At 39.1% G+C, this 23,204-nt stretch overlaps 1 protein-coding gene across 4 annotated transcripts in view; it reads right to left on the reverse strand.

The window, feature by feature from the left end:
- The window catches only part of CDKAL1 (CDK5 regulatory subunit associated protein 1 like 1), a 669,276-nt gene that overhangs the window by 131,966 nt on the left and 514,106 nt on the right, over positions 1 to 23,204 (reverse strand). For all 4 annotated transcript variants that reach the window (XM_007197148.2, XM_057555487.1, XM_057555486.1 and 1 more), the window contains one exon: positions 4,078 to 4,140. In XM_007197148.2, coding sequence (XP_007197210.2) covers positions 4,078 to 4,140 — 63 coding nt within the window. The remainder of the gene's footprint in view (positions 1 to 4,077; positions 4,141 to 23,204) is intronic.

Consider the following 23,204-nt stretch of genomic DNA (forward strand, 5'->3'; position numbering starts at 1 on the left):
CACACGCAGCTGTTTTTTTGGACATGTGAGTTTGTTTACAGTTCAAGTGATACATGTCTATGTGTGTAGAAAAGTCATTAAAAAAAATTGGTCACCAAAAGACAAAGAAAAGTTTATTGCACCAACACAGGAGCCATATAATAATGTTTCTACTTGTCCGCTGATTTATGTAGGAAATGTAGAACATTTTACAAATGTAGAAAATTATTAAAACAACAACAGTCACTAAAAGAAAATGAGAAGCCCACTTCACAAAATACAGAAACTGTAACAGTGACAACCTGTTAAAAACTCACTTTTAATGGTCAAGTATATATTAATTCATATAGATTATTTGTTTAAATAATCTCTGCCCCTTAAGTTCCATTAAGAGTTCTAATAAAAGAATAATGGAATAGGAACTTATTCAATTTTGCAGATGTTAAAAACCACTATAGATCTAAACGGAACTGTGTACTTTTTTCTTTCCAAGTATTTTCATATTTTATAGTAGCTTTTTACAATAGCAGATTATAAAAAACATCTGTGTTTAGCTAATAAACCTAGATTTCTCCAAACACATAATTCTGATAAAATCTAACAAGAAAGAAAAGAAGGAAGGAAGGAAGGAAATAAGAAAGAGAGAGACATCTTTTATATGCATGGCAATATTTTCATCAGGCCGAAGATAAAAAGCATATGCTAATTTGCATACCTTTAATAAAAGTGTTCTAATTACAGCCTCTTCTACTTACCTGTGACTTCTCCAAAGGAAAAATTCAACTCCAGGTTGGCTGCCTGTGAAGTGGAAGACCTCTGTCCCTATAATCTTCCTGGTAGCTAGTATGATGTGTTTTCAGAAATTCCAAGCTATGTTTATTATGTGTTTATTAAAATAACAGAGGAAAGAATATAATGTTCAAAATACAATCAGATTACTTGCTGCTTTGGATTCCCTTTACCAATGTTCCCTTTTATTAGGATAGATATGTGGGAATTAGGTTTGGTCAAGCCTTTCTGTGTAAGTTTGTATTATGAGAACTCCGAAAAACAATTTTTTAAAAAATGGACATGGGACCAGAGATAACAATCCAAACTGAAATTCGTCCAGTCTCCAGCAAAATTTGTCTTAGAGTCTAAAAAAACAAATCAGGTATTTTTCTTAAGACTAATTTTGAATGCTCATTTTGCCCTAAGCTTTATTTGCTTTTTGCAACAGCACCTAAGAGAAAACAAACTGACCATTTACAACCTAAACAATGGCTTTACAGTATGATTAAGAAATGCACCTGGCTTCACTCAAACAACAAATTTGTTTAACCTGGTGACTTTCCTGTGTCTGGGGTCAGGCAGCAGCAGTCTTGGTTGGGGGGAAGGAAAGGAGAGCAAATATAACTGACTCACTGAGAACAAAACGGTGGTACCAACGCCCCTTTGTAATTACAACTGTTTTAACAGTTTCTTGTAGGCAAGGCTATCATTTAAGTGACCCACTATAATTTGGGATGAAGCCCCAGGAAATTATGCCAACTCTAGAACAGGAGTCGCATTTCTGAGTTTACTCAGCATAATGAACCCACTGAAATGCTGCGTATTCCTTCTTTGGTACAAATTTACATCAAGGGAAAAATGAACAATTAAAAAAATTTAGCTAGAGAGGAAAAGAATACCACAACATTCACTCCCAGGAGCAGACCATAGCTTATTTTACTTCTTGCATCATTTTTACTATGGAAAATTTCAATCATATAAAAAAATACACAGAGTAGAATGATGAACCCCTACAAACCAATAATTCAGTTTCAATAATCATCAACACATGGCCAACCTTATTTTACTGTGCACTACCCACGTTCCTCCTTTGATTCTTTTTTTAAAGCAAATCCCAGACAGCCTATATTTTATTTTATATAAGCTTTATATAAGCTTTTATTTATGACATATGTATATATTTAACCTGAAGATCACTCCAGAAATCTCATTGAGCATGAGATGTTTAAACCAACTTTAACCACATCTTACAAAACGTTTTACACTAACGTTTTTTCTGCCTAGAAAACGAATTTGTTCGAATATAATTGGGTAATTAAAAGTGACAAAGTAACTCGAATCACAGCCTTCTATTATTTTATTTATGGGGAAAAAAGGAACATTCTAATATTGAGAAAATAGTGCACGTTACTCAATCCCTGTGATTCTAGGCTTTGGGGACACTGACCAACAAGAGACACAGTTAAAAGTAACACGGTTAGACTTGCCTGGCTGGAGCTTAGAAAATCCGGAGGAGGCAGTAAGGGGCAGGAGCTAGAAGGAAAACTTTTCCCTTTTCCTTTACTACACATATAGAATAAAACAGAATGCCAACAGGCTAAACCTTGGGAGCTTGAAAAACCACTCATCAAGCAGTCCAGCTACTTAACAATAATTTATTACCGATCTTAAAGCAAAGATCAAAAGGAACTCCATCTAGCATTTTACATTCAATTCCTCACTGCCTGATGACTAATTTGTAGAGGAATGAAGTCTTCACAAGGGAAGCCAAAATCATCTGAGGTGACTTTGATACAGTGCCACAAAGGATATGAAGAGGAAGCTGGGAGAAGCTGTGAATGGCGAAGTTCCATTAAGAGTTCTAATAAAAGAATAATGGAATTTCCCTTAACTGTGAATTAAAAAAATGTTCGAAGTGGGCAAAATTTAGACAAGTCAGGCAAAACCTTTGATTTGTCATAGCCTCTTGTTGTTGCTGTTGTTAAATGTTAACTTCAGCCACTGTTGCATTTATGTTTATTAAAATGGCATCGTCTAAAAAAAAAATGCAACTTCCCCATCAGAAATCTGGCCAATCTCATTCCTTTTGCTCTTGCACTACTTATCAGCCTGCACCTTCAGCCTGCGTTGTCAGACATGCCTGGCTCGCTCAATCGCTTTCAAACAAATTGCCATATTCTGCAAAGTGAACTGATTTAACTTGAAAAATGTAACCTGAAATGATAAAATTTTTAGTCTTGTATATCGCCGCGGTCACGTGGAATATAAACACCTCTTCTGACAAATTTCTGATGCTTAAGTCAACTGTTCACTATAGAAACACTAGAAGCTATTCAAATTCTTTCAACTTCTATGAACAACTGGCACAATTTTTTCCTCCTGAATCCAGACATCTCTGTATTCTCAAATGAGGAGAGTAGTTTTCACACTACTTATTTTGGCTAGTTAAAAAATCCCTACCACATGTCTCCTTGTAGATTCACAGATAAAGATTTAAGTTTATATTAGCATTTCAACTGTGCGAATGTTTTGTTTGCTTCTGAAATCACCTCGAATTAACAGATTTACTGGAACCTTATATGATATAGAAGTTTTGTACAAGTCTCAGAATACTTTAATGTATTTCCCCATGAAGATGTGGTGTTGAGCGTTTTCTTTAAAAAGTTATGTTTTTTTTTTTTAAAGAGAACTTATCCTTTACAAATATATGGTGAAATACTTATAAGTGAAGAGATGTTTGAGAATTCTTCAAATATAGGAAGTGGATAGTGTGGGTATAAATGAAACAAGACTGGCCATGGGTCTATGAAGCTATGGGATGGGGATGCAGGGGTCATTACACTACTCGGTCTTCTGTGTAGCAAAACTCTCGGGAGTGAATATTTCAGTTATGATTCTCGGCACTGCTTTTTGTTAGGATTTTTATTTAGAAACATAACTTTCTGTCAGAAGCAATGGAGAACCAACAGTTGGCAGATAATATTTCAACTGTCTCTACCAATTCCAAAGCCAGGTTCGTCTACTACACTGTTTGGGAAGAAAAAACTCACCAATCAAAAAACACTCCCAAATCTGTCTTTTCACAGTCTTTGAGATTTCAGTGATCATATGTAACTAGGTTTTAATATGCATAAAATAGAATTATTTTAGTACAGAAATACAGATCTTCTCTTTTCTTTATAAGAGATAAAGAGTTAAAAAATTAAAACTGAAATATAAACGTAATTGGTAACTGTAGTTCAAAATCACTATATACTGGTGAAAAGTGTGCTATACGTTCAGAAGGACTTCTACTACCCAGGAACACTGATAACATTCTTCTCTTACCTTGTGATCATATGGATTGTAAGAATGAAATACTTGAGAAAGATCTTTTGTTCTTTGCTTTTTCTGTGGAAGAAAACACAAACATGTGAGTACACTGGTGGCAAAAATATACACATGTGTATCTGTCTGTCTGTCTGTCTGTCTGTCTGTATGTATCTGCTTTACAACATTGTTTATTTAGAGATTCCTCCTTTGTGCAAGCTGAGGGGCTACACTGTCAACCTGGGACAAATGGATATAACCAGAAACCAAGGCCACTTGATGGCTATGTGGGTCACTGTCACAGACCAGTGAGGCAACCTCCATCTAGAAGGTTCCATAATTAAAACTCTATTTATAATAAATGCATAATTCAGAGACTAAAATGAAGAAGAAACTATGAAAAGAAAGAAAAACGTATTTAGGACACTTTCAATTTCATTGCAATACCAACTTCAGTTACTCTGAGTTAGGCACTAGCACGCATCCATTTAAACAAGCAATATGCCTACTTCAGGCTTCCTGGTCACAGCCTGGGTCTGTCTGCTAGAGCCTGCAGCTGTGAGGTTATCTTTGCTGTCACTGCTATACAGTGACATAGATATGTATATATGGCACTGTTATATATATGGTGTCTCACACACAGCAGGCCCTCAATAAATATTTGCTAAACTAATGAATAAATGAATATACCTGAGTTAGGCATAAAACTATTGTATCGGTAATGATGACATGTAAGTCTCATATACAGTTATGAACAGAGAAGCCTCTCTTCACTTCCAATGATGTTTTCGTCATTAGAAGAAGCGGGCTTCTCCACCTCCTGCTCCTCAGTGCCTGTGACAATGAAGAAGTGTGCAGTTCTCTTGTGAGAGTTACTGTAAGAATCAGCTTGTTTACTAATCCACTGTGATCTGTCCACCCCCCCATAGCCACCATGAGCAATTTTGTGGATGGTTCCAGACCTTCTGTGCATATATCTTCACACACAATTGATTACTATTATTTTCAAAGAAAAGGAATCATTTCGTATATACTGTTCTGAAATTTACTTTTTTCCTCTTCACAATTTATCCTTGCCAAACTTAAATGCTTATATATCCAGCTCTGCAATCCCTTAGACAGAGTTCTGAAATCTGAACTTTTTTCCTGAAATGCATTTCAGTTTATAAATATAATGATAATCTTTGCACAAACATCTTTGCCAGCTTGAGTGTGTGTATTTTTTTTAAAAAAGATAAATTATGGAAGTCAGGTTGCAGGATCACGTAGAATGCATGTTTATTATTACCTTGACAGAAACTGTCAAGCTGCCCCCTCCCCCAAACACTAGACCAGTGTGTCCTCTCATCACGAGTGAAAGAGAAGAAGGGATTGCGGCTTAGGTTGGAAATTCTTAATTTCTCTTTTTCGTTTAAAGGTGAGAACATTTTTAAATTTAGAAAATAGATAAGACATTTTAAAAACAGATACTGAACATCATCCCAGCTGCTGATTATAGAATTTATTTCTTGTATTTATTTTTTATACATCACAGAGTTAGCCCACTACCACATCTTAAAATTCTGTCATGAGAGTGGCCTGTTTGTCCTTAATGCTGCCCCCATCTTGTTCCAGGTTCTACTCTGATGTTGTTAATGCTTGCCTGGTACCCACGTTTCCTAGGGAAGTGTTTCCTTCTTTAAACTCCAGCCTCCTCATGAGCACATCTGTCACACCTCCCCTACGCCATAGGTCTAGGCAGATCCCCGGCATAGGTTCTACGTGACCTTGGGCAGCTACTTGGCTCAGCAGTCAGAGCTGATATGAATTAGGACCTTGTGTTAGAGTCGTTTGTGTCCACTCACAGTTTTCCCAAAGATTAGTTCCCGACTTCAGAACTGTCTTTGGAGCCACAATTCCAGTTAGCAGTCCTTCAACTTACTTGGCCTGTTTCCACATTCTGACACCCACTAACAGTCATCTCTCCCTGCAGCTCAGCTAAAATTCCTACCTCCTCTGTCCAGCTCTGAGCTGTGCTTCAGACCACTGGGCTCGAAAATAATCTAACACTCCTTTTCTCTAGAGAGCAGAGATGTATCTCTAACAGTTTGGAAACAGTCCCCTGGCTCTATGAGCCCTGGAATCTGTTCTGAACAGGTCACTTGCCCGCCAAAGTTTTCATTAGCTTATAATTTTCTCTTTCCTTTCCATACACCCACTTAGTTGGTTTAACAGTTCTTGGCTTATACTTCAATCAGAAGAAAAATGACGGATATTAACACTTCCTTTGGTAAGAGACAATATAAAACACTGGGGAAATTTTTTTTCAGAAAGGAAATTATGCTTGAGAAGATAAAATAGGCAGCATATCAGTATTCAACTTAGGAGGTGTCCCAAGGACCAATCAGTCCCTAAAATGGTTGAGCTACCAGCTTGAGTTGGCAGGTGGATAAGGAATATTCAGAGGTTCTTTCATGTGATCTTTTTATGTGGGTTTGGATTTTATATCTTTATTTTGATTGCTAAAATCTAAATATACCTTCTATTATTTTGGGAAGAAAGTAGGGTATAAATAAAAAGCAAATAACACTATTCAGACTAAGCCCCAAAAGAAGACAGTGAGGAAAGAATGCCCTTTTTTTCTGACAACAAATTTATTATATACAACTACAGTAAAGTCTTGGCTATGAATATTGAAGGTTATATGTTACTAGTCCAGTTAACTGAACACCATTGCTATTTTTCCTGTGAGGTCAGAGTCATATAGCCCAGAACTGTATCTTCTGGGATCCAGAATAGGGATTGACAAATGATAGCCCCTGGGCCAATCCAGCCTATTGCCTGCTTTTGTAAATAAAATTGTACCGAAACACAGCCACTCTCATTTTCTTATGTATTATCTATGGCTGCTTTCACGCTACAAGAGCAGAAGTTGAGTGGTTGCAACAGAGACCCTATAGTCCGTAAATCCTAAAGTATTTACTATCCGGCCCTTTACGGAAAAAGTCAGCTATCTCTCACCTAGAATCTCTATCTCTGACCACGTCCACTTCTGGCAATAGTCCCTTGACCCCCAAACCAAATGAACAACTAACTCTCCAGTAAAATTCCTTGTTCTTTCTGCTCACTGAATGAAGACAGTTCAAGAATCAACCCTAACGGATATCCTGACACATCAGGATGAACATGTCAAGGAAAATAACAATTAGCTGTCTTGCTGTCTTGTTTGTAGGATTTTGCCTTCTGACCATTCTATATTCAGACAGAGAATGTTACAAGTTGTTTTCTAAAGCATGCTGAGATAGATGTAGGGCTTTTAGAGCCTTCTGTATTCACAATGTAACTGCGGATGGCAGAAACTCTGAGAAGAGACCCTTTACTAAGTTCTAGCGCTAAAGCCAAGGAGAAGGTTTTGTGTACGAGTAACTAAAGCATGGTCATTATTGCTATTGAGCCAGTTCCTCACGTGCAGACAATGTTAACAATACGAAGCTACAAGACCTGTTGAGCCTTGCTGTCAGCAGTTTTAACTGAAACGAAAAGCTGAGCCAAAAATGGAATAGTTAGGTAGTTTCCTATTGCATCATAGTGTGTGTCTAAATTACCTCCCACTTTTTCGCCTGTTAAAATAAACATCTCAGTCATGCAACCACCTGTTAATTCTCCAAGTGTTCAAAAAGTAAACGTGTCAAACAAGTTGTGTGATGAACTTGGAATGAGGGTGGCCAAAGTACAATGAGTATGGCAAACATCTCCCCGAGAACAGTACGAGGTGCCTTCAAGTCCACCTCGTCATTAATCTCAAGGTCCTGGCCACAGAGATGAGAGGATGGTAAAAAGTAACTACATGCCGAGTCCTGCAGTCTCTGTGGGTTGCAGCTGGGTTTAAAATGAGGCAGTATGCAAATATGGTAAAGTTTCTACATTTCTGACAAGCTGAACATCTGAAGATCTCTATCCTATAGGCATTTCCTGCCTATAGGAACTTTGAATTTCACTCTGCAAGGACAGAAAACACTGATGAACCCCTTTTATATCCATGTTTAAACTCCCTTTCAGACAAAACCAAACAAAATTAAAGGCCCCAAAGGAGGATTTTTAACAGTTCAGATTTCCAGATGATGTAATTATTTCAATTTTTATCAAAGGTAACAAAAGAGCTTGGATCTGAAAGACATTCCACATGTGATGAGAACCTGTATTTTGAACGTGAAGTTACACAATCAACTGAGTTTTAACAGTATCCACCAATTTAACTTCTCCTGGTTCCTCAAACGAATTCAGTGTTTTCTGTGCCCATTCGCTACTTGTAGATTAAAGTTTTCTCAAATAAAATAGTGTGATTATAAGGTAAAACCGTAATAACGCTATGAATTTCATTTCTACATACAGATTCTCAAAAATGATAAAACCTACAAGCTTTCAGAGAGTTCAATGTGCTTAAGGTATATTATAATAAAATATAAATGTTTCAACAAATCCTCATCATACATTGTGGTAAGGAGACAAAAGAGCAAGTTTGAGTTTCAATGTACTGACTTCTGATTTCTGGTTCCGCACGTAAGGAACTTGGAAATTACCACTCTGTCCTCACAAGTAATAAGCTGAAAAGACTGAAAAACCACAAACTCAGGGAAAACTGCTGCCCCTCCCCCGCCTGCCCCCCTCCACCCCCCTGCAACTGGAGAGACCAACAGGCAATCACCGGGAATGCAGCTTCCCAGGGCAGAGCGAATCCCTGTGGGAACCAGCGCTGGGGCAGGAAAACCAGAACTGTAATTGCTGGATTGTTGGAGGCCCGGTGCTAACAACTCTAAAAGCTAAGGACTCCAGTGGGATTCAGTAGTAGGGGCCCTCACAATGTTGTGAGATTTACTAGCAGAAGCTCAATGAGGTTCCCACAGTAAATATCAGAGAAAATCCCCTTGGGCTTCCAGCAGAAGGAGAGGGAGAAGGAACCATTTTGAAATACACCAGTGCACTCTGTTTTTAACAAGGTCTGCCCTCAGGAGAAAGTAGCTAATCAAAGCTGAACCTGCTACGGTATTATTACCAGAGCCTAACTGACCTGGGGAATGGAATACCCAACTCCAGCCCACCTAGCCATCCTATCCCACCTAAGAGGAGAGAAAAACACCGAGAAGTGCACAGTCCAGAGGCCTAGGCTAACTAAAAGACTGAGATGTAATCATAGGAATGTAGAATATTTCCCCACCTCTCACATCTTGCCACATTACTAAAGGCAATTCCTTTTAAGCAGTACATCACATCTGACTATCAATAAAAATCACAAGGTATGCCAAAGGCAAAAAATACCCACAATTTGAAGAGATAGAGCAAAAATCACAACCAGACATGACAGAAATGTTAGAATTATCAAAAACAATTCTGATTAATACACTAAGGGCTCTAATGGATAAAGCAGACAGCAAGAACAAATGGACAATGTAAGCAGAGAGATGGAAATCCTAAGAAAGAACCAAAAGAAATGTTAGAGATCAAAAATAATATAACAGAAATGAAGAATGCCTTTATGGGTTTATTAATAGACTGAACATAGCTGAGGAAGGAACCTCTGAGCTAGAGGATGATATATCGCTAGAATCCTTGAAAACTACAAAGCAGAGAACAAAGACTGAAAGAAAAGAGAACAGAATATCCAAAGACTGTGGGATAACTAAAAAAGGTATGACATATGTGGTTATGGGACTACCAGGAGGAGAAGAAAGAGAGAAAAGAAAAGAAGAAATATTTGAAACAAGAATGACTGAGAATTTCCCCAAACTAAGGTCAGACACCAAACCACCGATCTAGGAAGCTCAGTGAACACCAAGCAGGACACATGCCAAGAAAACTACACCTTGGCATATCATTTTCAAATTATAGTAAATCAAAGATAAAGAAAAAAATCCTGAAAGAAGCCAGAGGGGAAAAAACACATTACCTATAGAGGAACAAAGGTAAGAGTTACCTTTAACTTCTCCATAGAAACCATGAAGGCAAGGAGAGAATGGAGTGAAATATTTGAAGTGTTGAGAGAAAAAAAATCCACCAACCTAGAATTCTGTACCTTGCAAAATTACCTCTCAAAAATGAAGGAACAATGAAGACTTTTTCAGACAAAGAAAAACTGAGGAAATTTGCTGCCAGTAGACCTGCCTTGCAAGAAATGTTAAAAGGAGTTCTTTAGAGAAAAGGAAAATAATATATGTCAGAAATCTGAATCTACATAAAGAAAGCAAGAGCACTGAGGAAGGAATAAGTGAAAGTGAAATAATTTTAATTTTTCTTATTCTTAATTGGTCTAATAGATAACAGTTAGATAAAATAATAATAGCAACAATGTATTTGATTATGTATGCTTAAGTATATGTGAAATACATTACAGCAATGATACAAGGGATGGGCGAAAGGAATTAGGATTATTTTGTTGTTACAAGGTATTCATACTACCTGTGAAGTTTTATCATCCTATGTAAAAGTGGATTTCTTTTACTTGGACTAGTTGTAAATGTATATTGCAAATTCTAGGGCAACTACTAAAATAAGTTGTCCTTTTTGTTTTTGTTTTTGTTTTGTTTTTTTTAATTTTTATTTATTCATTTATTTATTCATTCATTTATGGCTGTGTTGGGTCTTCGTTTCTGTGCGAGGGCTTTCTCTAGTTGTGGCAAGTGGGGGCCACTCTTCATCGCGGTGCGCGGGCCTCTCACTATCGTGGCCTCTCTTGTTGCGGAGCACAGGCTCCAGACGCGCAGGCTCAGTAATTGTGGCTCACGGGCGTAGTTGCTCCGCGGCATGTGGGATCTTCCCAGACCAGGGCTCAAACCCGTGTCCCCTGCATTGGCAGGCAGATTCTCAACCACTGCGCCACCAGGGAAGCCCTGTTTTTGTTTTTTTAAAGTATAAATGATATGCTAAGAAAGGAGAGTTTCAACACACTTATTTTTTCCTGCTCCCTTTCTGGCAGAGAGCCTAAGAAGTGGTTAACTGATTACGTGGCAAGTAGCAGCAGCAAAGTAAGAGTGAGAGGATAAGGAGCCAAGGAAACTCACCAATTGGACGATCAGGTTCTGAAGAGCTGCCCTTTGCGTCACGCGGGGGCAATGAAGACAAGAGGCAATGACGATGCTATGGGGACTAGGAGACTGTGGCGCTAAATACATTCCAAGGGGCTGGAGTCAAAATTCCAGGTAATAACGGCCAGGGATCAAGGACTGGTCAGTTACTACATGACCGGGAAAGGACAGGCATTCCGCCTCAGGAACCGTATCCTGAGGCAAAAGGGTGGAAACAGCCAAGAGTTGCAAGGTAATAACAAAGACTGAGAATCAAAAGGGTTGTTGGTGAAGAACTAGGAACTGGGAGAATCACAGTGAGAACAGGGACTAAGCAAAAAGCAGTAAGAGACACTGAAGTCAGGGATAAGAAATGAAGTAGCCAGGAAACCTTCAGAGGTAAGTGAAGGCCTTGACTCCCAAGGATGTGGTCTGAGGCTGAGGCAGGTCTGATGTTTACCCTGGGATCTTCTATTATACTTCCTGCAGGGGCAGGTTCCCCGAGATAGCATGTGGGCAATGCGGGGCCCATTAAACTCAGTCTGAAATGGGACAGCATTTGGTTAAGAGGGAAAATAGTATGGTGTACTGGGGAGGTCAGCTTTTGATAAAAGCAGAAAGAAAAGAACTGAGTCTATAGATAGATTATGCCATTTTACACTGTAAGAAAGTAGGTCGAGTATAGGAATGCTGAGGCAGAGAAAAAAGACGTAGCTTTGTTGAATCAAAGAAATGGCTAAATGATTAGAGCACACAATGCAAGAAATGTGACAAATGATCAAATTAGAGTTGCAGAAAGAGTTTTGTTATGCTGTTAGAGATGGAGCATGGGAGCAAGGCTAGAGGCCGAAGACTGTGAGAAGAGGGTGCAGTGGTTCTGAAGAAATGACACCGTCCCAAAGGAAGCGAGGGGCAAGGGGAGTCGGCGAGATGGGCGTGAGCAATAGCTAAGAGGCAGGACAGGCGGCACTTGGTTAGACAGGAGTACAAGACAGGGGAGAGCAGAGGAAGACTCCAAGATTTCTGATGCAGACAGCTGAGGGGGGAGAGGTACCCTGCACTGAGATAAGGAATCTAGACTGACAAGCAGGTTTGAGTGGTGAGGTGAGGGGCGGGGGAGGGAGTTCAGTTTTGAATATAGTGACATTTGGAGAGTTAATCTGAAGGAAGTTAGACATAAGTGTATGGTGCTAAGAAGAGAGATGTGGTGCTAATTATTAGAGAAATGCAAATCAAAACTACAACGAGCTGCCACCTCACACTGGTCAGAATGGCCGTCATTAAAAAGTCTACACATAACAAATGCTGGAGAGGGTGTGGAGAAAAGGGAACCCTCCTGCACTGTTGGTGGGAATGTAAGTTGGTGCAGCCACTATGGAGAACAGTATGGAGGTCCTTAAAAACTAAAAATAGAGTTGCCATATGATCCAGCAATCCCACTCCTGGGCATATATCCAGACAAAACTATAATTCAAAAAGATACATGCACCTCTATGTTCATAGCAGCACTATTTACAATAACCAGGACATGGAAACAATCTAAACGTCCATCAACAGATGAATGAATAAGGAAGATGTGGTACATATATACAACGGAATACTACTCAGCCATAAAAAAACCCAAAATAATGCCATTTGCAGCAATATAGGTGGACCTAGAGTTTATCATACTAAGTGAAGAAAGTCAGAAAGAGAAAGACAAATACCATATAAAATCACTTATATGCGGAATCTAAAATATGACAAAACGGAACTTATCTACAAAACAGAAACAGACTCGCAGACATAGAGAACAGACTTGTGGTTGCCAAGGGGGAGGGATGGACTTGAAGTTTGGGATTAGCAGATGCAAACTATTATATGTAGGATGGATAAACAACAAGGTCCTACTGTACAGCACAGGGAACTATATTCAATATCCTGTGATAAACCATAATGGAAAAGAATATAAAAAAAGAATATGTATATATATGTACTGTATAACTGAATCACTTTGCTGTACAGCAGAAATTAACACAAAATTATAAATCAATTATATTTCAATTAAAAAAAAAAGAAGAGAGATTTGGGAGTCATGAGCCTACTGGTGTAATTTAAAGCGGGAGAGGGGATATGATCGCATAGGGAATATAAGGACACAAGAAGATTAAGGTTAAAATCCAAGCAAATAATACCTCTCTGACTACTGGGCCGGGTATCTGCTTTGGATTTCATATGTAAAATGAAGGAGTTGGATTAGGCCAGTGGTTTTCAACCCTGGTTGCAGGTTAGAATCACTGGGGAGCCTCTAAAGTATATGCATGCTCTAGTCCTAATCCCTAGTGATGCTGATTTAATTGGCATGGTGGGACCTACACAAGTGTATTATTTAAAAGTTCTTGAGCTTTCCAATGAGCAGCCAAAGTTGAGAACCACTAGCCAAGATGATCCCTAAGGTCTCTTCCAACTGTTAACGTCTATTCTTCTCTGTCAGTTCCCCACTGTCTTTCAGCTGTTGTCATCCTGGGTTGTGAAGTCTATCAGGCATTCCCCTTCTTAATCTCCATATTATGCCTATAGCTTTGCCTTATTTCCTGACCTCTTCCTTTACTTAAAAATGGACTCTATGCAGGAATTCCTCTGGGGCACATTGAGGCTTTGGCTACACAGAACAGGCTGTTGTTACATATTTGTTCCCTATGTGGTGAGAGCTTTTTAGAAATAAGTGGAAAGCTAATTTAATAAATCTGAACCTTTATTTTGTTATCAATGTATAAAACATCAGAGGCTTAATTAAAAGCGTTTGACATTATCAGCGCTCAATCACAACCTCACTTTCATATTGTAGGTTTTTGGCTGGTGTCCCTAAGATGATGAGAACCACTCAAGATCACTGAGAAGAAGGAAAAACAAGTCCCTGGAATTTAAACAGTCGACCCCCAAATTTAGAAATCAATTTAAAAAGTTAGTGATGTGAAGTATGTTTGGTGATCAAAAATACCCCAAAATACTCAGGGAAACACACAAACTTCAAAATATCATCTGCTTTTCCTTTATATGGTTCATATATATAATACTTCTGTGTTCTATGAGAAACAACTCTACTGTGAGCATGGTAGGAAAAATAAAAATAAAGCTTTATTTATTTTTTCACCTCTCACTTTCCAGTAAGATCTGCAAGATAACGGAAATGACAATGAATGCTGATGGCTGTGGTCCTAAATTTCCTTCTCTCCCTCCTGTTACAGCAAATTCAAGGAGAGTTAACATGTTCTTTAGTTTCTCCAACCTTCACAGTGGGGGGCCCAGTATAACCTCCATTCTTGGAAGACACTGAAACAGCAGACTTCTGAGAGGGGAAGTTAGAAAATAGGTAAGTGAATTTGTTCACCCGACTGTAATGGTGCTCAAAATAACCAGGCCAACGTGGAAATGTACCACTGATTTTAAAGCACAGCAGTGTCAGTGGGAGACTTTTCCCTAGCCTTACGGTTTCTAAAATAACCTCAGTGGAATGAAGGTGCAACAATCAGCCTCTCGTTTTCATAGTGCGGGAGGTGGAGGTGCAGCGGCACCATTTATCCTGGCAGATCCTCAACCAAGCAACAAATGCTGGAAGAAAATGCAAAGAGGGAATTCTGCATTAATGCAGTGGCACCTGATAAAATAAAATGTAAGTAGCCATATCTCCTTATATCAAGCTCACCTTACTTTCTAAAGAGAACATTTGTTTGCAAGGAAAGGTCATTCTTCGAAAACAAAAGCATGGCTGGCACATAAGGAAGGAGACTTAACCAGTTTGTGGTGCTAGGTGTTGCCACAACGAAAAGCCATTACAAGTAGTTGGAAAAGAAACAGCCTTTCAATGTAAAACAAATCCCTGCAAAAAGACGAAGTCAAAGGGGGCTAAGCACTACACACCACACACAATGGTTCCTTCCAAGATCCTTTGTACAGTAACTTCTGGGTGCTCAAAAGTAGCACATGAGAACATGAGTTGCTATAAATATCCATTCAGTATCACTTATCTTCACTCTGCCCTTCCAACGAACCACAAAAGAGAGTTAACTTGACCTCTTATCTGGATTACTGTAGTAATATTTTCTTTCCTGGACTACCTGAGTCCAATTTTCACCCTCTAAGTCAAGAACTGGCACAATAGGGTCTGTGGGCCAAATATGACTTGCTGCTTGGTTTTGTACAGTCTGCAGTTTGTTTTTACATTTTCAAATGGTGGGGGAAAAAAAAATCCAGAGAACGAGAATACTGGTTACCTGTGAAAATTATATGAAATTCGAATTTCCGTAAAGTTTTATTAGCACACAGCCACGCTCATTCATTCACATATTGTGTACGGCTGCCTTTGTGGACAATGGCCACCTGGGATGGCTCCAACAGAAACCCTAGGGCCCACAAAGCCAAAAATACTTACTATCTGGCCCTTGACAGAAAGAGTCTGCCAAGCCCTGCGTTAAATCACTGGCGTGCGATCCTGACGCACACTGGAATCACTGGGGATTTAAAGAATACAGATGTCTGGGTGTCATCACTAGAGATTCCGATTTAATTGATCTGGGGTGCAGCTTGGGATTTGGAATTTTAAAAATCTTTGCAGGTGAGGCTGACGTGAAGCCAGGGTTGAGAACCAGTGCTTAACCCAACTCTGTCCTAAGGCCAGAGTGAGTTTTCTAACGCACGGTTGTCTGCTGTCATTCTCCTCTTTAAAAACCTGCAAGGGCTCCCGCTGTTCAGAGAATCAAGTCTCAACTACTGCACTAGGGCTTTGGTCCACCTTCCCCACTAACACCAAAGACAGTGTCTTGTTCCTGGCTGACCCCACATCTTCTTGAGTTCACATCTGCTAATGCTATTTCCTTGGCCTGGAACGCCTTCCCTACCATCTCCATGTATTAAATTCATTCTGAAAAGCCTAGTTCAAAGATCCTATCCCTTCTTGCTGGATCCCCCCAAACAGAAAGAACCTTTTAAATTACGTGCTTCCACAGTTGGCTTCACCACTCTCCCGGTGTGTCACTGCCTCCTTGGGGCAGAAGCCATGTCCTGGTTGTCTGGGTAGCATCTCTTCCCTCCACAAGGCTTTATTAAAGTGCCTTGCACGTGGGAGCTGCTCAATAAATGCTGCCACCCCCTTCATCCCACAACATTTTGGTTTAATCTTCAGTGAGCCTCCTACACCCTCAAATGAGCCACCCAAGTCACCTTTTCCCTCCAGGCTATTTGTGAATACAACACTCAACTTGTATAACCTCAGCTTCCCCATCCTCCTTTGTCCTCATTCTCCCTACGGACTCCTGCTCCCCCCACTTCACATGACTCTAATCACTTGCCCCCTGCGTAATTTGGGTACCTCTGTGGACTGAGGCCACCTCAGCATTCCTTGGTTATTCCTCTGTGAGGAGATAGCTGCTATTCTGATTCCTCACAAGAGCCTCCCACCAGTTTTTCTGTCTCCATTCTCACCCTCTATACCTAAAATACATTCTCTGAGTTTTAAAAATTAGCTATTAAATCCCTATGTTCACAGCAGCACTATTTATAATAGCCAAGACATGGAAGCAACCTAAATGTCCATGCATAGAGGAATGGATAAAGAAGAGGTGGTGCATTTATACAATGGAATACTACTCAGCCATAAAAATTGAAATAATACCATTTGCAGCAACATGGATGGACCTAGAGTTTATCATACTACGCAAAGTGAGTCAGAAAGAGAAAGACAAATACCATATGATATCACCTATATGTGGAATCTAAAATATGACACAGGGACTTCCCTGGCAGTCCACAGGTTAAGACTCCATGCTTCCAATGCAGGGGGCACAGGTTCGATCCCTGGCCGGGGAACTAAGATTCCCACATGCCATGTGGCCAAAAAATACTACTACTAATAATAAATTAATTAATAAATTAATTAAATATGACACAAATGAACTTATGTATGAAACAGACTCACAGACAGAGAACAGATTTGTGGTTGCCAAGGTGGTGGGAAGGGATGGATTGGGAGTTTGGGATTAGCAGATGCAAACCATTATATGTAGAATGGATAAACAACAAGGTCCTACTGTACCAGCACAGGGAACTATATTCAGTATCCTGTGATAAACCATAATGGAAAAGAATATGAAAAAGAATGTATATATATGTATAACTGAATCACTTTGCTGTACAGCAGAAATTAAAACAAAATTGTAAATCAACTACACTCCAATAAAATAAATTTTTAAAAAACCTTCAGGTTTAACAGTATCACTTATTCATTCATTTGATGCACTGACTGTGTGCCCATCATGCTGCAGGGGCCATACTAAGCGCTGGTGAGACAGACAGCAAGTCAGAAGAGGCCACTGGACTCAACAGAACTTATAAACTAGCGGGAGAAATAATTACCACACTTAACCACAACCAGGAACACAGTAAACAAATGTTTGCTAAATGAATTGCAAAAATTCTGGGTATTAACCTTTGGTGTAACACTGCTTATTAAGTGGCTGTGCTAATGAATGACCTGTTTATGGTTTGTACACAGATTACTAAGTCAAATGCAAATTTATTTTATGTTGGATAGAATTATTTTTATAACTATAAATGGTACTTTAAGATGATAATCGTAAAAACTCCAGAATTTGAACCTTACTTCCATGAGATTCCGCTTTTGAGTCAACTTATATATATGCACAACTTTTTTTTGCTGGCATGTCTGCATTCTCATAAACGTGTGCTCCTTTCTCTGACAAGTTATATACAGGATAGGGGAATGACAACACCAGTATCTTTTGCCAGGTGGAAAAATATTAGGAAAGGACAAAATCAACAACTATAAGTCATGGATTACTTTTACCTTAAAAATAAATAGGTAAATAAAACAACCAATAACAGTTCAGAATATAGTCAGATAACTGATTTGCTATCCATATATTTGATACTAGCTTTTATAACATACCCCAAACACCTGATCGTGCAAGAATAAATATTACCTCCCCACCGAAGTCCTCCATCTCCCCCACCCTGCCCCTGTGGTTACTCTGAAGCTAAGCAGTTTGACAAAGGAAAGAAAACTGGGTTTAATCTAATTCCTGTAAAATTTGTTTTCACACAATTTTAGAATTTCTAGACCAATCATACATATAAACATTACCAATGCATGAGAAGTTTCACTGTTATTTCTAAAATTTAAAAAATTCCTTTAACATGTGACAACTATTCTCACGACAGTATTTTAGAATTACCAGTTACAGTGTTAAAACTCTCTCGAAGTCTGGCTCATCACCACAACCCAGCAAACAGTGGAGGGAACAAATCTGCTGCCATCTATGTGCTACACCGTCTTTATTTTTATCTTCAAAGGTTTACTATGCTATAAACTACTTGAAATTAGGGAGAGGGCGGGGACAAATGGTTTTACTTAACTTTTTTCTACTTATTATTGTTACAATGCCTGATGCCTATAAATTGTTTTAGTAAGGACAAATTATATAATTGAAAAAAAGTAGAAATAGGAAGTCATATTAGAGATGTAACTATGAGAGAATAATATTTTGCGAGTGGATAAAATAAATGTGGGGTGGGTTTTTCTAATAAGTGCCCTGGAGTCCTATGTCTTTCTGTATTGTCATTAAATACTTTTCTTCCTTTCATTTACAGAGAGATGGTAACACGCTTTTACTAAATCTAACATTCAATGAGCTTGGAGCCCAACATTGTGAAATACATAGGGTTGTACAGTCTGGACCTGCACAAACTCTATTAACGCTCAGAGCCTCATCCTGGCTTCCAGAGGCTAATCCACATCGCACCCAAGGGGAAAAATGATGAAAAAAGAATGGAGGAAACTAAATTTCTCTGACCCACAGATAAGCTGCTCTACAGTTCTAAAAACTGATCAAAACCAATGCATCTCTTTCATGACCCCAAATAACCTCTGGTATCACCCCATTTGAAGAGAAGCTTGAAAATTGTTCTGTGCCAGTTATTGCTGAATCGCTAGATAAGCCCACAACTCGTTTTTATTATGATTCCACAACTGCGACCTGGAAGGTCAGACATGACAATGTAGGTTTGATAACGCTCCTACTTTCTACATCTAATTTAGCACCTACTGTAAAAAAATCACTTCTATCAGCAACTCGACCATCACCGATATCTCTCTCTGCCCCATCACATCAATAATAAGAATCTAAAATTCATTTCAGGGGTGGCTGGGCTTTTTGACCTATTTTCTCCTCCAGTACTACGTCAAAAATAGACTTATTTTTGTTCCATGTATTAAACATACACATTTTCTTTTTTATCTTTGGCCTTTATGACAGAGAGTCTTTATTTGATAACCAGAAGACAATTTAATATACAGCTCAATCTTCTCCATTCGCTCATCCTCATGTCACTTCAGAAATCAGTCGATTTTTTTTTTATGTTGTAGAGCAAGGTTACTAGGCAAACAGCCAGTGGATGAAAGTTTCTGAGGCTGGCTCTAAGCCAAGCAATATTTTCAGCCACTGGCAAGGACGGTGCAGGGTGGGTGGGTGGGCGGTAGAGGCCTAGGAAATTAGAAAAAGGGCAAGACAGGAGGAACATAAAGTGGCTGAGGTTTGCCCTGTGCCCATTCCAACACTTCAGACAGCTCCGGCTAAACATAATTCATGTTACATAATAGCTTTCAGAGAAATTAATCCATGTTCACACAAGCAGGAAAAAATACCCAGAGAGGGTAGGTTTCTGTACCAAATGACAGGCCTGATCATTTTAAGTAATGAGAAAATGGGCAGAACACGATGCTCCTACTAAGTCCAGGATCCCAGACCTCCTTGGAGGCTGTAGGACTGTTATCCCATCAGCCAGGCTCTCTATTCTTAGGAGGCCTCTGCCCACCAGCTGAGGCATATTCTCAGGGCTCAGAGTAGGCCTTCCTCCTCAGCCTTGGGATAAGGCTCTCGTGTCCCTGTCAGTTTCTCATCTCTTGCCTCTCTTTCTTTCTCTCTCCAAAGAGGAAGAGCTAAGAAGTGAGAAGACCCTGACATTCACTTATTGTGAATATTGTGTGCTTTCTGCTTTTTCACTGGGAGATGATCCTAAGGTGGAAAAAAAAAAGCCTGTAGGTTTAAACATACATGAATGGTTACAATGCAAAAGGACAAGAGTATCTTAGAAAAAGCTCAGTAAACTACCTAACTATGATGATTTTAAAGGAGTTACGCTTAAAGTAACTTTAATCAATGTCAAAGTCCAAACTCTTTTTTTGACATTTATATGGTGCTTTATATTTTCAGAGTGTTCATAACTATAGTTCAATGATAAGCATTCATCCATTCACTCAAAGATTTACTGAACACTCCATGCATTTTAACAGCAATTAGCTGCCTTCCCTTCACCCTGTGACTGGATATACTGGCTTCCTCTATCACCAAGAGCAAATGACCATGAACTTCATTATTTTTTAAAAAATTCCAGAGCAAGGTCGGAAGTTCTTTATGAACGTATTAGTTGCAGAGGGATGCTATATGTTCTTCATCGTTCTTTGTCTCTTCCAATGCCAGCATCTTCCTACCTCTTTATACTCATGTGCACCTCATGTGCACAACATGTGCAACAAGTTTCTAGGTTGGAGAGTTCGCCTTGATGTAATCTCTTCTTTGTGTATGTTGTTTGGTTCTAGCAACTCTCTTAATCCTAACCTCCCCGAGACATTTGCTTATCTTTTCAGTTGTTTTCCAAAATCACTTACACACACATACAATCTAAGAGTCAACCTCAACGGTTTCCCAGCTGCCCTTTCCTATTTTTGCTTCCTTAGAAGTAACTACTTTTCAACTCTTTTAAGTTTATCCTTTCTTTTATCATATTGCTAAATAACATATCTTTATTGCTATTGTTAATTTTTTAGTATTAAATAGTATGCATTGATTTCTCACTCTGGAAGATGAGCTTTCATACCTCCCCCTGCCTACCCCATTTACTTGTATATTTCCCACCCCCACTTCCCGATATGATGACATCATACACATGCCATTCAGAATTCAGCTGTGTAACAACTATGATTATATTTCCTTTCATGTATATTTTGTTTTCTCTGGAGTTTTAAAGAAAAGGTCATTTTTCTCATTTGCTTAATTTTCTATGCATTTATTGCTAATTCAATCCCCAATTCCCTTCCACTTATCTAAGTCACTCTTCAAAGAGTTCATTCACACTATCCTTTTCATACTCTATCTTTTTCGTCTTCTTCAAGTCTTTCCCTCAGGCTAAATATTTAGTCCGGTTTCTCTCCAACTCTGATTCATGGCTCTCTCTTTTACCGTCGTCCTGGAGATTTTGCTTGCCTCTCATCTGTGTTGAGTTGTCTGTTCCTTTATCTTATATCTTTTCTCAGCATACTCTCTTGTTTTGATGATGCCCCAAAATTCTCTAAAAGCCTCCTGAAAAAGAGCTATCTTGGAACCTGACTGATGCTTTGGTGAGATATTAAATTCTAGGATGGGAAGCATTTTTCTTCAGAATTGAGAAGGCATCATACATTTGTTTTCTGGGTGCCACTAAGAAGTCTGAAGCCATTCTGATTCCAGATCCTTTGAATTTGACTTGGATTTTCTCTCTTGTCTTAGTGTAGTCTATTTTTCATACATACTGCTGGGCTCAGGGTGATGGCTTTCCATCTGGCAACTCATGTCCTACAGTCATAGGAAATATCCTTGACTTATTTCATTGACAATTCCTTCCTTCTCTGTCCACTTATTTTGGAATTCCTATTATTTGAATGTTGGACCCTTCTGGATTGGGCCTCTAATTTTCCTTTTATTCCCCTACTATTTTCTATCTTGTTTCCTTTTGTTCTACTTTCTGGAGGTTTCTTCTACTTTATCTTCTAATTCTACTGAATTTTTCATTTTGCTACCATGCTTTTAACTTCTAAGAATATTTCTTGCTCTCTAAATCTTTATTTTTGGCATCCTGATCTTGTTTCAGGAATATAATACCTTCTCTCATTTCTCTGAGAATAGCAAGGATTTTTTAAAAAGTTTTATTCTCCCTGCATAGTCCTGTGTCTTTTTTTTTTCTTCTCTCATCCCACTTCTGTTTGTTTGCTTTGGCCCTATTCTTCATGTCAGTTAATGGTTTTCCTCAGCTGTCTGGTAATCTTTGATTGCCTATTCAAGTTTAAGGGTAAAGTACTATAATGAACTGAACTGTGTCTCTCCCCAAATTCATACAACAAAGCCCTAACTCTCAATGTGACAGCATTTGGAGCTAGGACCCTTAAGGAAGTAATTAAGGGTAATAAGGTCATAAGGACAGGACCTTAATCCAATAGGACTATAAGAAGAAGAGATAGAAAACCCTCTCTCTGCGCACTCAGAGGGAAAAGAACATGTTGGGACCCAGCGAGAAGGCGGCCGTCTACAAGCCAGGGAGAGAGGTCTTACCAGAAACCAACCCTGCCAGCACTTTGATCTTGGATTTCCAGACTCCAGAACTGTGAGAAATAAATTCCTGTTGTTTAAAGCCACCCTGTCTGTGGAATTTAGTACGACAGTCCTAGGAGACTAATATAGGGACTAAAAAGCTGACTGAAATTTCTGAGCCTATGCCCGGGCTTGTCAATGTCTTACTATAGGATGATCTGGCTAGACTGTTTAATTCTGGAACTTCTGATGTCAACATCTTTTCAGTCTTGGACTGGTCAGGTTTCCCAAAGAAACTCTTCCAAACTCTTGCTGGGAAGGTAGAGGCATGTATGACTGCCAGCATTCTATCTGCTAAATGAACAAGGAGACATGTGATGTCCATATACTGACAGAATCTTCTTTACCCTCAACTGTGCCCCGTGGCCACCAGTCCAGAGACCTTGCATCTTCCTGTGATGGTTAATTTTATGTGTCAACTTGACTAGGCCATGGGGTGCCCTGACATTTGGCTAACATTATTCTGGGTGTGTCTGTAGGGTTTTCTGGATGAGACTGACATTTGAATTGGTAGACTGAGTAAGGGAGATTTGCTCCCTTTAATGTGGGTGAGCTTTATCCAATCACTTGAAGACCAAATCGAACAAAAAGCCTAAGTAAGGGGGAACTCCTCCTGCCTGACTGGATGGGTTGGGACATTGGTCTTTCCTAG

Source organism: Balaenoptera acutorostrata, chromosome 10 (genome assembly GCF_949987535.1).
Source record: "Balaenoptera acutorostrata chromosome 10, mBalAcu1.1, whole genome shotgun sequence".
In the NCBI taxonomy this organism is placed as follows: domain Eukaryota; kingdom Metazoa; phylum Chordata; class Mammalia; order Artiodactyla; family Balaenopteridae; genus Balaenoptera; species Balaenoptera acutorostrata.